Below are 18,558 nucleotides of genomic sequence, written 5' to 3'. Positions count from 1 at the left end.
CTGTGGACATTCGAGTTTAACATTGGTTAAAACACCTAGGGTGTTTGGCTGCTTCCCTCAGAGACCTTCCAGTAAGCAGTGCCGAATACCTGAAGTCCCTGAGTTTACTTGATGCATGTCAGCTGCGTTTAAACTTTCCATCTTTTAAACTATAAACTGTGTTTAAACTTAAACTTCCCATATTCCAGCCTTGTGCTTGAACTCGGGGACACTGATATTTAACAGGTTAATTGCTAGCAGCCGCATGTTTGTAAGGGTGAAAAGACCCCACGTAAGCTGTGGGGCTTAAAGCAGTGAGCTGAGGTCTAAAAGAGAGCGTCCTTCTTCGTTATTTGCGTCGAGCAGGTGAAGAACCGGGCACCGAAGCTGCGATTTCAGCCGCTGACGGTGAAGCGACGAGCAGGCCACGCCGCCATGGCAGCAGCCTGGGCCCGCCCCTCCTGACGCGGGGAGGCCGGAGCGCGGCTGCGTGCGGCCTTGTTTGCGACGTGGAGCCTGGCGGCGGAGGCAGCCTCCGCTGCCTGCCCCGAGCCCGAGGCCGCGGGCCCCGCCGCCTTTCTGCTTGTGGCCCGGTGCCGCCGCCTCCGCGCGGGGCCGGGCGGCGCGGAGGATGAGCTGGTTCAACGCGTCGCAGCTGTCCAGCTTCGCCAAGCAGGCACTGTCGCAGGCCCAGAAGTCCATCGACCGGGTGCTGGACATCCAGGCTGAGGAGAGCCCCTGGCCCGAAGCCGTCATCCCCGATTATGGAGACGGTAAGTGTGGGGCGGTGGGTGGCCCAAGCCGTGCTCTAGACCCCGTGTGGGGCGGCCTGACCCGTCTTGCCCCCGCAGTGGGGCGGCGCCGGCTCTTTCCTTCCCCGCTTTCCCCGCTCAGCCCGGCTGGGGGTTGCAGTGGTGCGGATTTGACCGGCCCTCCCGCAGCGGCTGTGGGGTGTCCCTCCCAGGCGAGGGGGGTATATCGCTGACAGCAAGCGGAGGAAGCGGTAGCACAGGCCATACTTGGCTATCGCGGCCAGTGTGTCATGCTCTTGTTGCATAGGCAGCACTAGGCTTCATTCCTGTATTTCTCAAGGCGGTATTTTTCTTTGCTGAGGGACTAATAGGTGTTAGAACCCACTTAGTTAATAAAAAAGGGAAAATTACGCTTTTTTCTGAGGCATGCATGGGGTTATTCATTGTGACAGTAAAAGCTGAAAGTCTAGTCCTTCTAAACTAAATGAAGTTTACACTTTTAGTGGTGTTGAGTTCATAATCCTCTAACATCTGTAGAAAGGAATGTGTTGGTGGAAGAATCGTCATGGTTTGGTTATGAGGAAGTGTCTCCTTTGTACGTGTGCTGATGTAGGACCTGAAAAAAGTGACCAGTACTGAGCTGCTGTTTGGAAGTGAAAGGGCAAGAAAGGGCCCTCTCCTTGGAAACTTACTTCTACTTTAAAGATGAAAATGAATAAAGAAAAGGATGGGAAACCAGGTCATCTGGAACCAACTCCTTTATTGCAGCTACATCTAGAAGAAATGTGTGCATTTGTAGGAGGAGGCTATTTCCAGGTATACGCACAGCAGAATTAGATTTCTGAAAATTGAAAGCTGTAACAACCGAAAGTGTTTCCGGGCTGGTTTTATGTCTTTGTCCCTTTGCAGGAGCAGGGAGTTGTCAGTTGCTTCAGTAGTCCAGAGTTGTCTTAAATGACAGGAATTGTTTATAAAAGACTGTGTTGTGTTTAGGTTCTTAAAACTTTAGACTTGTCTAAGCCAGTTCTCAATTTCACTTATACCTTAGTATGCATAGTAGTTCTGTACTTCATAAGGAAAGCAGCAAAGATCAGTCTGCATCTGTTCTTAAGGCAAAACATTTGTTTTTAAAACAGGTGAAAGTGTAATCAGTGTTACAGTTAGCTCAGAGCTTTTTCTTGAAGCTATTGGTGCATGGATAAGGTAGTAATAAATCAGATATTTGTAGTATTTTTGGCACTGAGAGCGGTAATTATCTGAATTTGGGATCTTGAGGCCAACAGCTATCAACAGTTTCTGACAGTGGTAGTCTGCTTTAAGTATTATAACTTGGTGGGTGTTAATAGATGCTGCTGTATAAAGTAAGCTTATTTTGAAGTAGCCTGTAGTGTGTTATCCAGAGTATGTTTGTAGATACAGAGTCAAATTGGATATTATTTTTTATTTATCTTTCTTACTTGGGATGCTGCTGAAATTTGATGCTGAAATTCTTATTACCCTTTCTGTTGACAAGTCCTGGAAAACCTGCAAGAAATACAATAATAGAAACTGTTGATGCTGGCTTGGGGCAGCTTCAGAACTAACCAGTTTGGTACTTCTCCACAGGAGAACAAAATTATCATCTTAGCTGGGCTGCTGACAGTGTGTGTTATCAGCTTTGTGCTCTTGCTTGGTGTGCGAGGAAAAACATGAAGCCTGTCACAAACTGAAAGGGCAAGAAGGCTTCTTATAGTGTAAATTCTACAGATAGTTGAAGCTTTTTTTTTTCCCCGTGTTTTCTGTAATGGTGTGCAAAGTGTTTGTCTTTGTTACCTGCTACTGGCAGATAACTTCTAAGACCCAGTAGTTGTTTCATCCCTTTGTAATCTGTATAATTCTTTACTTTTAAACTCCAGTTTTACAGACTGTTTTGCCCAGCCTCCTCTCACTGCAGGGAGCAGGAGGCCACATTCCTTTTCTCTTGTTCCCTTTGCAAAGGAAATTCTTGCTTTCTGTGCCCAAATAGGCTTCAGACTTGCTTTAGGAATGCTGTGTTGCTTGTTTCACCTTCCCAGACACTTCTCTCCATCTTCTTTCTCAAATCCTCACTCTTGGAATTTACTGTAATTGTGTATAGTGTAATTTGTGTATGGTTTCTTTCTGCCTTTGCTTAAGTTACTGTTTAAGAGGGAAGGAGCAAATTGGTTCCTTTAGGTCTTACTTTCTAGAGGTGTCTTTGTCCACCTGAAATTTTAGAATTACTTTGTGTCTCCCTTAAGCTTCTTTTGCTTTATTTAAAAATCAGTTCTGACCTTTTTAAGGAATTAGTAAGGAAAATTGTGCTAATTGTGATGATATATAATATTCATTTGAAGTTAAATGTTATCAAAACCATTTTTTTTTTCTGAACTGTTGCATCTAAAGTGACAAATACTGAAAAATAATACATTTTAAGTGTTCTTTGCCTATCTCTTTTTACTGTTCTAGGAACAAATTCTCTCATAAGTGGAGGATGGGATACATCTTCCTGGGGCTTAAGTTCAAATGCAGAAGCACAGAATCAGCCAGCATCACCAACAGCAATCACTAAGCCAGTGAGGAGGACGGTAGTAGACGAATCTGAAAACTTCTTCAGTGCCTTTCTCTCTCCAACAGATGTTCAGAGCATACAGAAAAATCCAGTGGTGTCCAAACCTCCAGCCAAATCACAGCGACCCAAAGAGGAGGTGAAAAGCACTTTAAAGGAGCCTCAGCACCCCAGTCAGGTGGAAGTACCAGTGACGACAGAGACAGAAGTGAAGGATTCCTCTGTAGCTGGCCTAGAAGACTTGAAAAACCTTGATATTCCCAAGGAGGAATTAGAAGAGAATTCCGTGCTTGAATCTAATGTTAAGCGTGAAGAAAGCACAAATGAAGTTACTGAAAAAAAGGTGTCTGCTCTAAATTTGGAAGTACCTGAAGAACCTATAAATGAAAAATCCAGTGTAGAAGGGGATGGAACAGGAGGTGCACCAGGTAGCACTTTGCAGCCTCTTAATGCAGGTACAAAAGACACGGGTTTGGAAACCCGGGAGCGAAAGACTGAGGACAGGCAAAGCAATACACCCTCACCTCCTGTTAGCACTTTCTCCTCGGGGACATCCACAACTAGTGATATTGAAGTTCTGGACCATGAAAGTGTAATAAGTGAGAGCTCAGTAAGTTCGAGACAAGAAGCTGCAGATTCAAAATCCAGTCTCCATTTAATGCAAACATCATTTCAGCTTTTATCTACGTCTGCCTGTGCAGATTATAATCGTTTAGATGACTTTCAAAAAATGACCGAGAGCTGCTGCTCCTCTGATGCTTTTGAAAGAATTGATTCCTTTAGTGTACAGTCTTTAGATAGTAGAAGTGTAAGTGAAATAAATTCAGATGATGAGTTATCAGGCAGGGCTTCTGCTTCAGCATCTGTCGCTGTCAGCCCTTCTGCGCCAAAGACAGAAACGGCTGATGCCCTGAAAAATACATCTGAAAACTTGGATGATGCTCCTGTTTTACATGCTGAGGAAGCTGAGATGGAAGAGAGTGGGAGAAGTGCGACCCCTGTTAACTCCGAGCAGCCAGATGTTTTGGTTGCTGCTGTGCAAACTGCTGAAGAACAAGTTGTGAAAGAGGAGACAGAGCTGCAGCTGGATGCTGCTGATGAAGCGTCAAAAGAGGACGCTGAAAAGCAAGAGCTCAAAAAGGTAACTGCAAAATATGTTTTGCAATCACACTCTTTAATTACAAATGAAACTCCTGCCCTACACAGGTATTAGCTGCGCCTTATTTGAATGAAGTAATTGATGCTGAGCTACCTTACCTCATAGAAAACTGTCCTTGGTAGTCTGGAGTGGAATAATACTGGTGAATTTTCTGGTCAGATCGTTTCAGGTTTCGCCTTATCCATCTAGTTGTCATTGCTGTAGATCGTGAGTAACACTAGCAAGTAGGAAGCCTTGATAGATCAAATGTGTTATTTTAATTCTTTGGTGTGAAAGGTGGAAGAGATTCCTTTAGGTATTTAGATTTCAATCATGAAACTACAAGCCTTGAGGATTTCAGCAATAATCAAGATGATATTTTGTAGTCCCACCAGACTTAAACTGTCAAAATCTGATTACGTTGCAGGACATTATGCATGTTCTTTGAGGATATCAGTGGTTAGTGTAAATAAAACCTTTTTACTGGTAAATTAATGTTTGCTTTTAGCAGAAATAATCTTTACTTTTAATCTTTACTAATAATCTTTGCTTTTAGCAGAAATAATCTTTACTTTTAAAGATGCCCTAGGCTTATTAATGAAGAAGATAAGCATAGTTATGGATAGTGAGTAGATTAAAAGAAATTTGTATGGCTAGTTTAGATAGACAACTACAAATGTGGCGAAGTGGGATACTCAAGTGTATAGAAGGCTAAAACTAGAGCTCTGAAGCAGTGTTTTTTGTCCAGTTCTGCCAATGTATTGTGTGCACTATCTTTCTTCCATTTCCTTTGTCACCTTCCTGTCCCTCTATTCCTGTTTTTAATTTGAGCTCCTTTGACCTATGTTTTGCTCTGTTCCTCCACATGTTGCTTTGCTCATAGTCTGTGTGCCTGATGCGTGGCATGGATGGCCTTACAGTGTAGGCATGTTTGCAATACTGATGCTGCTTCTGGTAGTAATAAGGAAAAAGCAATTGCTTATGGGAGTTCATAAAACCCCAATGCAATCTGTGTTTTAAGAAAGGCATTTTTTTTGTGTGTAAATTATACAGAATGTCAGTGTAAATTCCTTGAGGAGCTCTATGAACAGTTATCTCTAAGTTTTCCTAATGTAAATGGTTATACCTTGTGCACAGTAGTAATAATGGACCAGTGTAAATTCTGTCTTTCAGTGGCCATGTTAAGCTACACTTAGAGAATATGTTTCATTTGTTTATATCATATTTACATATGTTTGTATGTTATTTCTCTATAATTAGCTTTACAAAATCTAGTATTAAGAATTTATATTGATGGTGTGATCTAAGAGCTCTTGACCCTGAAAGTTTTCTTCCCTCATCTGATGCTGTTTTGCTGATGTACACTAACATTTCACATAAGAGACCCTCCAATGTCAATTATTCTGTGATTCTGTAAAGAGTGGGGTAAAGAGCACTGGGAGTCTTAATGGTTAATGTTACCTCTAGTTGTATAGGCTGTCTTGTGTTTAGATATTGCTTAAGTTCTAAATTAATGTGGCAGAAACATGGTAATCTTCAGTGACTTTTACCTTTAATTCCTAAAAACATTGACAAGTTCAGCTTTAAATAGTCTTGGGAGGGAGTGGTGTGGGGAAAGGGGAAGCCTGTCCCTCTTGTGTTTTAATTGTCCCATTCATCTGATCTTTATCTTTAAAAACATTGTCCAGATGATTGATTCATTAACTGAGAAACTGGAGAAGAGGGAAATACAGTTATTAAGTACTAGTAAAGAAAAGGCGTGCCTGGAAGAAGCTTATGATAACCTAAAAGAGTAAGTATGAAAATGCACACAGTAGAGGGTGTAACTGTAATTTTACTGTAATGCAATTGCTAGACAATATTGTAAAACAAGTAGCTGTATAACTAGAACAAAGGTTGCAGGGGATGTGCGCTGTTTGGGAAAGGTGGGAATAATGATTGCATGTGCTGTGATGGGATTGTTTTTTTTTTTTTGAAGACACGTTATTTCTTGGGGCCAAAATCTCTTTTGGGATGAGGCTAGTGAAAGGTTTTTCAGTAAGTAAGAATTGGAATGACAAACAGATGTGTAGAGCCAGGCTTGGTTTTTAATAAAGGTCTTTGTTTTAAGACTAGATTCAGCTATTAAGGGAGACTGACTTTTCTGATACAGATGGGTGAACCAGATTTACTAAGTAATTTGCCAACTAAAGTATAAGCAGTGGAAGTGTGGCTGATTGTAGGGAAAAACCTGAATTGATTATTCTGTTAAAATTAAAAGGGAAAATAAAATAAAAGTTGGGTTTACCAGTTTACTGATCAAATACAAAGTTTAGAAATGTACAGATAATATGTGAAGGTATTAATGACTAAATTGCTCTTAAAAATACATTTAATCGTTTGCCTTGTATATGATCCAGAGTATGGTTAATCAGAAAGAACTTGATTAAGGGGCAAAACATTTAAGGTAAATAAAACATTTAATTATTTTCATAGGTAAATTACTGAATTAATGAAGATCTTTGATTAGTACTTCTAATATGGATGTGGGTTTTTTTGACTTCTGGTTAACATGTAAAATAAAAGCAAACAAAACAAAACACATTTATAAATGCATTTAGGATAATTGCAAACTTAGATATTGCAAGCTTCTTGGAATGTCCTGTAACCATGCAGCTGTTCTGAAATGTGAATTTTAAATGCAGTGAAATGTTCAGAATGAAAGAAGAGAGCAGTAGCCTTTCATCTCTCAAAGAGGAGTTTGCTCAGCGGATTGCTGATGCTGAGAAGAAGCTCCAGCTGGCCTGCAAAGAACGAGATGCTGCTAAAAAGGTAATTTGGCTTAATAGTGAGATTAATTTTTTTATTTTAGGACACACATTTCTTGAGGTAAATTAATAAAAAATTAAGCTAGGGAAAAGCATGTGACCAACAGGTGCTGTCTCACGGTATTAGTAACTGCTGTAAGCTGATTCTGGCCTTCCAGGCTGCTTGTTGTTTCCTTGTGTTGACACATAAATTCCTGCAGCCATGTTGTGAATCAAGTTAATGAACACAGTGAAGTCAAAGTTAGTCTGGTTTGGGAAGAAGGTGGTTTAACATTTTCTCTCATTTACCTTGTACCTGTAAGACATTTGCATTGGGGTGAGGGAGAAGAATGGCCTGGGAATGTGGAGAGGTGGAGAAGAAAGAGATTGGCTTCTTTAGAGGATTAACTGGGAGGAAAATTAAAGACTGATAACAGATTGGTTTGGAATGAGCAAAGAAGTCTGCAGCAGCAAAGTTTATAGAGTTTAAATGTTCTTGACTTGGTATGACAGTATTACATTTCTTGATCTTATTGCTAGTCTGCAAAAAGCAAACTCCAGTCTGCAACTGGAAAAAAAGCCCACATTTTTAACAGTTGTTTGGTCACTGTTTCTGTCACTATATTTGCACAGTAGTACGTTGAAATAGAAAAATGATCTGATACGTCTGTGTGAATAGAAGTTTGTTTTTACTGTATTGTGAAGTTTAAAGTACAGAAACAGAAATGAAAGGATGAGTTGGAACAAATTATACAGAGACTTTATGGAATCTCAATCCTTGGAGGCTTTAAAACTTGATGGAATCAGGCTCTGAGCAATCTGGTTTGATCAGATAATCTCCAGAGTTCCCTTCCAACCTAAATTGTTTTCAGGGAAAAGCCTTTTGAGAGGAAGTGGAGAAGGAAAAGGTGATCAGTAACTTACTGTGTGTGCCTCCCTAAATATATTTTAATAAATGATCCTAAGTATTTTATCCTATTATTTAGGAAATGAAGACTGTTAAAGAAGAATTGGCAACTAGACTTAATACCAATGAAACTGCTGAATTGCTAAAAGAAAAAGAAGAACAAATCAAAGGATTAATGGAGGAAGGTGAGAATTAAAGTATTTCAATAGTAAAACTTTGTGGAATATTTTGAAACATGCTGCCTTCACCTATGAGTGTCCTTTATGTGGGGAAAAACAGAACCTATGAAGCATGTTAGATGTTTCTGAACATTTGAACCACTTAGTTAATAGCAAAGAACAACAGGAGGGGTCAGTCAAACACTGATGTTTAGGGGGTACTTCCTGCAGTGTGCACGAAAAGGTGCTGTGAGATAAAACTAGCGTGCAGCGCAACACGCAGTGTTCCATTCATCAGAAATCTGACTAGGGAATTGCTCAGGGCATTTCTGCAATGTCTCCCTTAATGCTTTTTAGGTTTGGAAGCAAAGTGCAGTCACTAAATGAACAGGCCATTTTGGTTTGGGATTTTTTTCCTGATAGTGGTGAGCTCATTTGCTTTACTTTCAAAACCTTTAATTGCCCATCCTCTTTCACTGTAGCTTAGTGTAGCAAGGTCATCTTGGGATAAAGTAGATTTAAAACGTAAGAACTTGCATGGAAAAATGTAGAAGTGTTTCCATACACATTTGATAATTATTTTCATGGGATTGAAGAGCAGGGGGAGGTGTGAATAAAAAGAGTTCATAGAATAAGAACAATGTGCGCTAGCTTCATGTTAACTTTTTTCACAGGAGAAAAGCTTTCCAAACAGCAGCTGCACAATTCCACCGTTATTAAGAAATTAAGAGCCAAAGAGAAAGAGAGAGAAAATATTAACACAAAACAGACCAAAAAGATTAAGGAGATGGAAGAGGAGTTGCAGCATTTAAAACAGGTGAGATGTTTGTTTCTTTTGGGCTTGTTGGGTTTTTTTTCAGCTTTTTCTGTGATCTGCAGAGTAGCCCTTTGGGGGAGGTTCTTGACTGATACTGTTTTGTTTTCTTGGAGACTTCTCTGTTTCATATTATTGGAACACTGGGGTGTGATCTCTGTATATGTTTTCAGAGCAGTTTAAAACTAAGGTCATGTATGTCTTTCCAGCTGCTTGTTTGCACTTGTACTGCTGATTATCAGGTGGGCTGACCAGATTCAGTACATGACATTTTAGTTGGAAAACCTATACCAGCAAAATTTGGGTAGGGCTTCTTTGCTTGTTCTGTGACTGAATAAAGACTTTACAAGCAGCAGACCCAGTCTGACAACTGCCACAGTTGACATTGTCCTTGGTTGGCATTGTGTACCCTTTCTACTGGGATTAGTCTCATGCTTCTAGTTTGCACTCTTAATAGGTGCTTGATGGCAAGGAAGAGCTTGAGAAGCAACATCGGGACAGCATTAAACAACTAAACAGTGTTGTGGAGCGACAAGAAAAGGATCTTGGTAAACTTCAGGCAGAAGTGGGAGACCTTGAGGAACGCAACAGAAGTGTCCAGGCAGCACTTGACAGTGCATATAAGTAAGCAAATATTTGCGTGCCCTTCTTCAACCATACATTCAGCTTTTGTGAAATGTAAATATATATTAAAGCTATTTGCAAAGTCACTGTGGCCATTGTGTAAACTGTACATGCATTGTTTTGTTTTGGCTTGTTTTTTTTCCTCCCTAGGGAACTTGCAGATCTTCATAAAGCTAATGCTACAAAGGACAGTGAGGCACAAGAAGCAGCCCTAAGTCGGGAAATGAAGGCAAAGGAAGAGCTTGGGCTAGCTCTGGAGAAGGCCCAAGAGGAGGCTCGGCAGCAACAAGAAGCTTTGGCAATTCAGGTGGGTCTGAAATGCAGTGAATAAAACTTCGTCATTGAAGAAATGAATGTTCTCCCAGTGTGTGCACCTGACATAATGAACCAGATGCAGTATAAGGGGGAACTCGTGTTTGTATACTTAGCAAATACCCAGTGGGTATCTTTCCTATTAACTTGTTCAGCCTAGTGGTAGTTGTACTAAGCTTCAAAGTATTAATTTTATTTAAAAATACATTTAATTTGTCTAAATGAATGTACTTGGAGGGGCTCTATGTTGACTTTGTAGTGCTCTTACCATGATGCAAAGTTCAAGACATTTAATTAGACAAAATTTTCAATAGTAGATAAATCTGTGTAACTATTTATATGCATGCAAAACTTAAGCCTTTACCTTGTGAAGAGACATAACCTGTCTGGCAGTGGTTAAACTTGGTACAGGACTCTAGCAATGAAAAGGTGGTACTATAACTTCTGGAAGAAATTGGTGACAATGTCTTGTTTATTTAGGTGGCAGACCTGAGGCTGGCGCTGCAACGTGCAGAACAGCAGGCAGCAAGGAAAGAAGACTATTTACGTCAGGAAATTGGTGAATTACAACAGGTACTATAGCAAATAGGTGATCCAAATTGTATTTGCAAGGAGGGCTTCTAAAAACTGAAAATAAAACGCTGTGGTGACATTAATAGCCTGAAAGAGAGGCTTTGTCTTCCTGTTACCTGTGGTATTTGTCCTTTGTAGAATAACAATGAAAATGTTAAAAATATGTTTTTAATCACATAGTGAAAACAAAATCATATTTTTTTATGGTGCCTCATAAGTGGAATGCTGTCCTAGTATAAGCTATTACGTTTGTGAAACACCTCTAAAATTGCTAGCAAATATGTTTTGAAAGACTCTTTAGCTGCTTCTCAGGAATATTTTTACTGTTCTTAATGTTCAGAATATAGATTGTTGCCAAAATGTTTCAGGAGATGTCCAGAGGACTGCATATTTCTGGACTGTTGCTCCATCACATGTCTTAAAATCTTAAGCTTCTATCATGGAATTTCATACTTTATTACAATTTGAACAAATGGATATTAAAGCGTAAAGCAATTGTAAAGCAGTAATTTTGGAATGGAAAGCAACTGCTCTGTGTTTAGCTGAATTCTGTATTAATCTTTGAATCCATCATATGATTTTAAAGCTTAAATATAATTAATCTGTGATTTCAGAGACTCCAAGAAGCAGAGAGCCGGAACCAAGAACTAAGTCAAAGTGTTACATCAGCTACACGGCCACTTCTCCGGCAGATAGAAAATCTGCAAGCCACGCTGGGAGCACAGACCTCTGCATGGGAAAAGCTTGAAAAGAACCTTTCTGACAGACTTGGTAAGATGTTTTTAGCTTTTACTGAACTGTGAGGCTCTTGGAGATGCAAGATAGCTGAAGGTAACTGAAAAGGGCTTAACACTTGTCCAAAGTGCAGATAGCGGATCAAGAGAGATGAGCACTAAATGCTTTCCTGTAAGGAGATGGTGTGTGGGGTATTTTGTCAAGATTCTTGGACATTACTATAGATGTTTGATCAAAAAAGTTAAATTTCATGTTTTTCTTGACTTAATATTAGGTGAGTCTCAAACTCTTCTAGCAGCAGCTGCTGAGAGAGAACGGGCTGCTACAGAAGAACTTCTTTCTAATAAAATTCAGATGTCTTCTACTGAATCTCAGAATAGTCGTCTAAGGCAAGAAAATACACGCCTTCAGGCTCAGCTGGAAGTGGAGAGAAATAGATTGAAGAAAATGGAAAATGAAAACAGTAGGTGAGTTGCATTTTCGGTTAACAAATTACAGTGAAATGCAGTAAGCCTTGTTTTGTGTAACTGCCTGCATCAGATCTCCTTGGAAGTTGGAAGGCTTGATTCTTTTGAGTGCTGATATGACTATGCAAAACGTTGACCTCTGTTGGTAGAGTTGCCCAACTTGCTAAGGGTGTTTTGTTACATGCTAAAGATTGAAGCATGTTACTTTTATACTGTTTTAAAGTCGTGAAGCTATGTTTGTTTTAAAAGCATGTGAATCTAAAGTAAACACAGAATGCTTCTTTAATGACTTTCTCTGCCTCTTTTCTCTCCTCAATGTAGGTATGAGGTTGAGCTAGAAGGGCTCAAAGATGAGTATGCAAAAACCTTGGAAGATGCAAAGAAAGAAAAGGTACTGCCTACTTCACCTTTAATCTATGTTATTGTTGAAATTTTAGGTAGCAGGAGGTTTAACAGACTATATTTATTCTTGTAGACGCTGCTGGCTACTCAGTTAGAAATGGAGAAGATGAAAGTTGAACAGGAAAGAAAGAAGGCACTTTACGTGCAAGAAGCAGCAAAGGAGAAGGTACCAAAACCTAACATTTCAGTTCAATCTTACTGGTACTGTCATTATTTTAGTAGATATATGGAACCTGAAACTGTCACAAGCAGCAAAGTGCACTTCAGAGGAGTACAGTGTGTGCTCTCAGCCCGGGCTTTAAGGACTTGGCTGGATTCCTGCTTTGTGTTTCACATGACTGTGTAATGTACTACCTGCTCTCCAGCTAAGTCAGGTGTCACAGAACAGTCCTCAATAGTCAGTAACTTTGTTACTGCTAATTAGCACTTGATACTTAAGTAAAACTTTCTGTTACTGTTTTTTACCATCTCATGTTCTAAAATCTAAGTGCTTTATCCTTCAGAGGCTACCATACTTTCAGATACTGCCAGTACAAGGAGGTTAGTCTATTTGGAAGTGTATCAGTAAAGTATTAGTATGTGAGAAATCTTGGAATTTAATTCGTAGAAGAAAAAAAAAAATTCTAAAAGGAATCACACTTCTGGGTTTAGGACATTCCTGTGATAACTTTGGATATACAGAACTGCCTCTGAATCTCCCTACTTTAAAGAGATTCCTTTGGTGTGGTTTGCAACTTTTCTTCATTTTCTGAGAAAAACTGGTCATAGGCTTTAAGTGTTTGTAGCAAAGAAATTCTTCATTGTTAAACTTTCATGTTTTAGGGATGGGGGAAGGGGAAATGTTATCTGTCACATTGTGTTCTGTGTGGTGGTGGTGGAAAAGGGAACTTTGTCCTTCACAGAATCTGTCTTTCACCATCTTGTAACTATTGTTTTTTATCTCACTGGTGATGTTTTGTGGGTGTCTTTGAAGGATCGAAAGTCATTTACGGTTGAAACAGTTTCGAGTACCCCAACTATGTCACGCTCTAGTTCCATAAGTGGAGTTGACATGGCGGGACTTCAGACATCTTTCCTCTCTCAGGTATCATCTATCAATTATACTGGCTTTTTTTTTTTTGACAGATTGCTTTCTTTTCTCATTAGGAAGTTTTATTAATGTAAAAAATGTATATTGACCTTAGACAAGGTAATTCCTATGCAGAAACATCTAAAATCTGCTTATGTCTGTTATTGTAAAACATCTGTGAAAGACAGTGTGAAACTACAGCTTTTATTGTGAGGTAACATATTATATGTGTGTTGGTGCTGAGCTCACATATAGAAGAACTGACTAACACTAGTAGGAGTCAAATCAATTGGTTTATTTTTAGTAGCAATCCTGGCTTAGGGCAGAACCCTGCTCTGAGGTGGTATCACAGACTGCTGCGGTCTCTGTGAAGTCTGTTGCTTCTGCTGCTTTCCTGTGGATAGTTACTGATGTCCACATCAAATGGCAGTTGTATAGGTGACACGAGAACCTGCCACTAAGGATCTATCTCAGATTGTACCTATTCACCTTAAGCTTTTGTTTTAAAACCAAACTTCAAGCATTGAAATGTTTGCCTACTAACAGTATAATTTTAAAACTTAAATGATACAGTACTTCAGGACAAGGAAGATTCCAAAGTGTGCACATTTTTGTCTGATTTTAAGCTTCTCTAACCTTTTGTTTCTAGGATGATCCTCATGATCACTCCTTTGGGCCAGTAGCTACTAGTGGGAGCAATCTTTATGATGCTATAAGGATGGGAGCAGGTTCAAGTATAATTGAAAACCTTCAATCCCAGCTAAAACTAAGAGAAGGAGAGATTTCACATCTACAGGTACTGTAGTTATTCATACATAACCAAACACATACATTTTAAGTGTAAACACTAATGCAGTCGGTATAATATTGCTGGGTTTACATGCAAGAAGCTCAGTTCCTCTCCCCACAGCAGAGTGCATTCACTCTTTCCCTTTCATGACAATTCTGTTATGTCCAGAACAGCCACTGGAGGTACGTGTAGGGATGACCAAGAAAAGAATTTCTTGCTTCGTTTTTTTGTTTTGGCAAGGACCTATCAGAAAACTTAATTTGTCTGCCTGCAAAAGAGCAGATCCCAAACCACTGGTCAGATTTGAGCACTCCCAAGGTGCTGGCTTAAGAAAATGCCTTAATTACCGTATCAAAATACTTTGATGTAGTGTTTTATAAATATGATAAATTCTTTCCTCCTAATTGTTAAAGTGTTTATCTTAGCTGGAAATTGGAAACCTTGAGAAAACTCGATCAATAATGGCAGAAGAACTGGTTAAATTAACAAATCAGAACGATGAACTTGAAGAAAAAGTGAAGGAAATACCAAAATTACGTGCCCAGTTAAAGGTAAATGTATCTCTATTGGAAATCTGATGTAAAATTGACATATTTGTAGTTGTGGTGTTTTCTTAGTAATACCTCTGTCGATTTAGGATTGTATTCAAATCTGTCCCTAGTCATGAATGACTGAAGAGCCTGGTGGGGGGGTTTTAAATAGTAGAATGTGAAAATGCCTCCTCCATGACTAAGTAGTCACTTCAAAATGCAGTTGTTAGAAATGTGTGTTGTGCATAAGATTGCGTGTTCTGTCAGGGAGAGAACTTTGTTTTTTTGTTTATCTCACTGAAGTCTGGAAGTGGCCTTTTAGTAAAGGGGCTGTTTTGATAAATAGCATGGATTTATTAGAGGTTGATGCGGAAGATGAATGATTGTGCAGTAGTAATACTGGTAATAGGACAGATATTTTAATCCTCTGAATGTGTAAGAACTTAAATACTGGAAATAGTTTTGGAATAATTTTGGAAATTATAGTTGTTTTATAAATACAGAATATTAAATTTCCCAGTGAAACACTTCACTAAATGTGGTTATTCCTGTAGTAAAACTGTTGGCTGTTTACTTACTGTTTTAATGCTTATAGTAGTTGAACCTCAAGGTGCTTCAGTATGTTCTCTGTATCCACACTAATTCTTTGTCATCAAGGATCTTTGTTATTGGAATGTCTTCCTCTTACATCTGGAGTATAAATCTAGCCATGTTCAGAGTGTCGAAACATGAAGGTTTTTTTGAGGAGTTTACTCTATGCTTCACTCTAAAGTATTTATACTTTGATAACATAACACTATACTTGTTTTCCCTAGTAGTGTAAAACATTATCATAGCAGCAACTTCTTGAAGGTGAAAAACAGTCAGATAACAAACAACATATCCTTGCAGGATTTGGATCAAAGATACAACACAATTCTTCAGATGTATGGAGAGAAAGCAGAGGAAGCTGAAGAACTTCGGCTAGACCTCGAAGATGTGAAAAACATGTACAAGACTCAGATAGATGAACTTTTAAAACAGAGACAAATTTAAGTCCTGCTGGAACTCTTTAACATTTTATGATAACAGACTGTAAAGAGAATTGTTTATGTAAATGCTGAATTTAAATGTCTTGTAAAAAACCCAACTGTATTATAGAAAATGTGACTATATAATAGAGTTCATATCCTGACAAAAATCAATGCTTCAAGTGTCTTGTACTGTCTGCAGTTAAATTATTTGTACAATATTTAATGGTTTTTTTCAGTCATCCCTTTATTTAAGTTTCTGCTTATGGGTGGATCATTTTACTTGTAAACAGTAGCAGCAATGATGATTGTTACCTCATGAGACAGCACTGGACGGCAGGAGTTTTACTAAAGCAGCCCTTGATTCATAAACTCTGTATCTATGAAAATGACATTAGGAGGTTTTCTTAAGTGTTCTTAATAGGAGTTTTTCTAAAACCTCATCAGTTAATTTTTAATAACAAAATAGCAGTGGCTTGCTGTCTGAAGCAGAACCGATGGATATTTTTATGTCAGGAAAACTCATACTTGCAACATCTGAACCTTAGGATGATAATTCTCTGCATTTAGCCAAATCAGATTAGCCTGTTTTACACTAAGTCCTCTGAAGTGGAGCCTGAGGCTCAGGTGAGACTATAAATTACATCTTCATCTTGCATATTACTTGTGTTGTCTCATGAGCTGTCTAGAGGCAGCAGCTTTCCTTGTAACTCACATGTGTTTAATTTTAACATCAGAAAGCTAAACTATTCAGTATTTATTCTAGATTTGGATGCTGATGTTTAGCAGTAGTTAAGATAGTTCAGAAGAATGCAGAAAATGAGGGTTATTTTTTATTTCTGTTACTTGCTGCTGCTCTCATGGTTCCTTGTATGTAAGTGGCAAGGTTTAAAGTTACTGCAAATTGTACTGTGACTTAATATAGTTTTCATATAAGTCTCCAGTGGCTGTAACATATTTCTCATGCCATTCCTTGAGCAAGGTATTGGTCAAATAGCATCCACATGGCTTGAAGCTTCGCTACATTTTCAGTAATGTCTGAGGAAACGTTTGAATTGGACCCTTGGGAATGTTGAGAATTGGGGAAAGAAGCGTGTGTCTTCCTCTCTGCATTCCAGACAGCAAATACTTAACTGCATCTCAGACTTGTAGCCGTGATGGGTACTCGGGGGAACTGCTCAGCAGTCAAAATTCTTTGCTTATCATACCATTGCCTCTACTGGGAGAGGTGTTTTTTCACATCTGTGCAATTTCTAATTTGTGTTAGAGAAGTCTGTTCCTGCTTATGTGTTCAGTGGCCTGAGAGAGAGACAAAGGATGTGAATGATGAGAAATTGCTTCTGGAGAAAGAGCTGCTCAGTAATACGATGTTTCTATGAGGGCTGGGGATTTATTCCTCACTGTGAGAACCATCAGTTACTGAAGTTACACAGGCAAGGGTATGTTCATGGAAAAGCTTCGTTCAGTTTGAGGTTCAGGCATGCATTCTGAAGATTTCCATAAAGCCAGAGAGCAAGAACACTGAAATTTGTCTTAACTCCCTATTTGTCATAGAAACCCTTTTTCTCTTCTTTTCATGGGGAGGTAGGAAGGAGCTGCCCTTTTACTGCCTTCATTTCAGTTGTGGAAACCATTTTTCTTCTAAACCATTTTTCTTCTAAAAGCTCAGAATTTAACACTTTGCCTTCATATTTGAAGCATGGTTGATCACTTTAAGTTTCAACTCCCACTTCTCCACAGAAAAACCCCAAACCCCACTACATATAAAATCACTTGTTGGAACTTACTGATTTGCTGGTTGCTGGAATTATGTGCAAATGTGAGATGTTCAGCCTTTTCTTAAAAACCAAAACCAACCTGATACGATGCTCAAAGGTTAGAAATCCTATTCAGCTTTAATCTACTGCAGTGAATCAATAAAATGCTGATTCTGACCATTTTGTTACAGTCTTGATAGACAAATAGAGCACTTAAGGAATTTGATCTATTGCTGCCAGTGCTTTTAAAGGTAACATTTCCCATGTAAGGTGTGAGTAGCTTCAGGTCTGACACCAGTGCAGTTGTGGTTATCTTGGGTTTTCTAGAAGAGCTTAGGTAAATAGGAGTTTTTAACATGCAGTCAGCATTAACTGGTTTAGGTACAAAAGCGTTTGTCAGAGTTCTAGATTTTTAAATTTACAAAAGTAGATGTAAATAGTTACATTCACTATTTATTGATTCTTACTCTCATTCAATGCAACCTTTACTATCACATGAGAATCAGATGGCCTATGATGTCTTCATCATCAAAGCCTTAGAGAACAAAGTGCTAACATAGACTTGTAATCTGTTTGAGTCATCTTTGGTATAAATCCTGGATGCTTGTTTTGAAGAAACATTAATGTCTGTTTGGCCACCTTAAGGTCATTGCTACTACTGAGATTGCAAAATGAAAGGAGTTGGGTCTGGTGCTGTTTAAGTGTATTGGTTTAGAATATTCCTTCTGAAAGCAATTAAGTTATACCTCAATTTCACTGCATTGCAAGTGTGAAGTAATGCTATTTAACGGTTTATTCAATGTATACTCTGTAGAGAGGGCTTATTTCTCAGTCTGTGAGAGGTAATGGAAGGTGGTGTCAGTGGGTTTGGATGAGGTGTAGAATGCACTGGTACTCGCTTCTTGGGGCACTGCTGCATCCTCAATAGATGCAGGAGATGATGTTCAATATCCTACATGTTCGTACGTAAGAGAGAAGGTTTGCTCTTTTATTTTTTTGTCCTGCTCTAAGTTTGTTGCGATTCATGTACGTATGTTTTATGAAGGGCTATAATGATCCTGAGTATGGAATGAAATGGGTTGCCTCACGGTTAAATTGGACCCCTGGGTTTCTAGTTGTAAAATGTGTATAGAACTGTAAAAAGCATGGGGCAGGGTGAAATAAAACTTTGTGCTAAGAGTGTGCTCTG

The 18,558-nt window shown here is 39.0% G+C and overlaps 1 protein-coding gene across 1 annotated transcript; it reads left to right on the top strand.

Annotated features, from left to right (window-relative positions):
• Nucleotides 1–458: 458 nt before the first annotated feature.
• TMF1 (TATA element modulatory factor 1) lies at nucleotides 459–18,548 on the top strand. Its single transcript, XM_062630290.1, has 17 exons — nucleotides 459–752; nucleotides 3,198–4,438; nucleotides 6,124–6,227; nucleotides 7,120–7,246; nucleotides 8,208–8,313; nucleotides 8,961–9,103; nucleotides 9,558–9,724; nucleotides 9,875–10,031; nucleotides 10,517–10,609; nucleotides 11,224–11,380; nucleotides 11,619–11,811; nucleotides 12,133–12,202; nucleotides 12,287–12,379; nucleotides 13,187–13,297; nucleotides 13,932–14,078; nucleotides 14,498–14,623; nucleotides 15,494–18,548. The coding sequence occupies exons 1-17, from the start codon at nucleotides 611–613 to the stop codon at nucleotides 15,635–15,637; spliced, it is 3,321 nt and encodes a 1,106-aa protein (XP_062486274.1). The 5' UTR covers nucleotides 459–610; the 3' UTR covers nucleotides 15,638–18,548.
• Nucleotides 18,549–18,558: the final 10 nt, after the last annotated feature.

Source organism: Pezoporus occidentalis, unplaced genomic scaffold, assembly GCF_034315485.1.
Source record: "Pezoporus occidentalis ecotype Australia unplaced genomic scaffold, CSIRO_AGI_Poc_V1 ctg35, whole genome shotgun sequence".
In the NCBI taxonomy this organism is placed as follows: Eukaryota; Metazoa; Chordata; class Aves; order Psittaciformes; family Psittacidae; genus Pezoporus; species Pezoporus occidentalis.
This window is presented reverse-complemented; position numbering and strand designations above follow the sequence as displayed.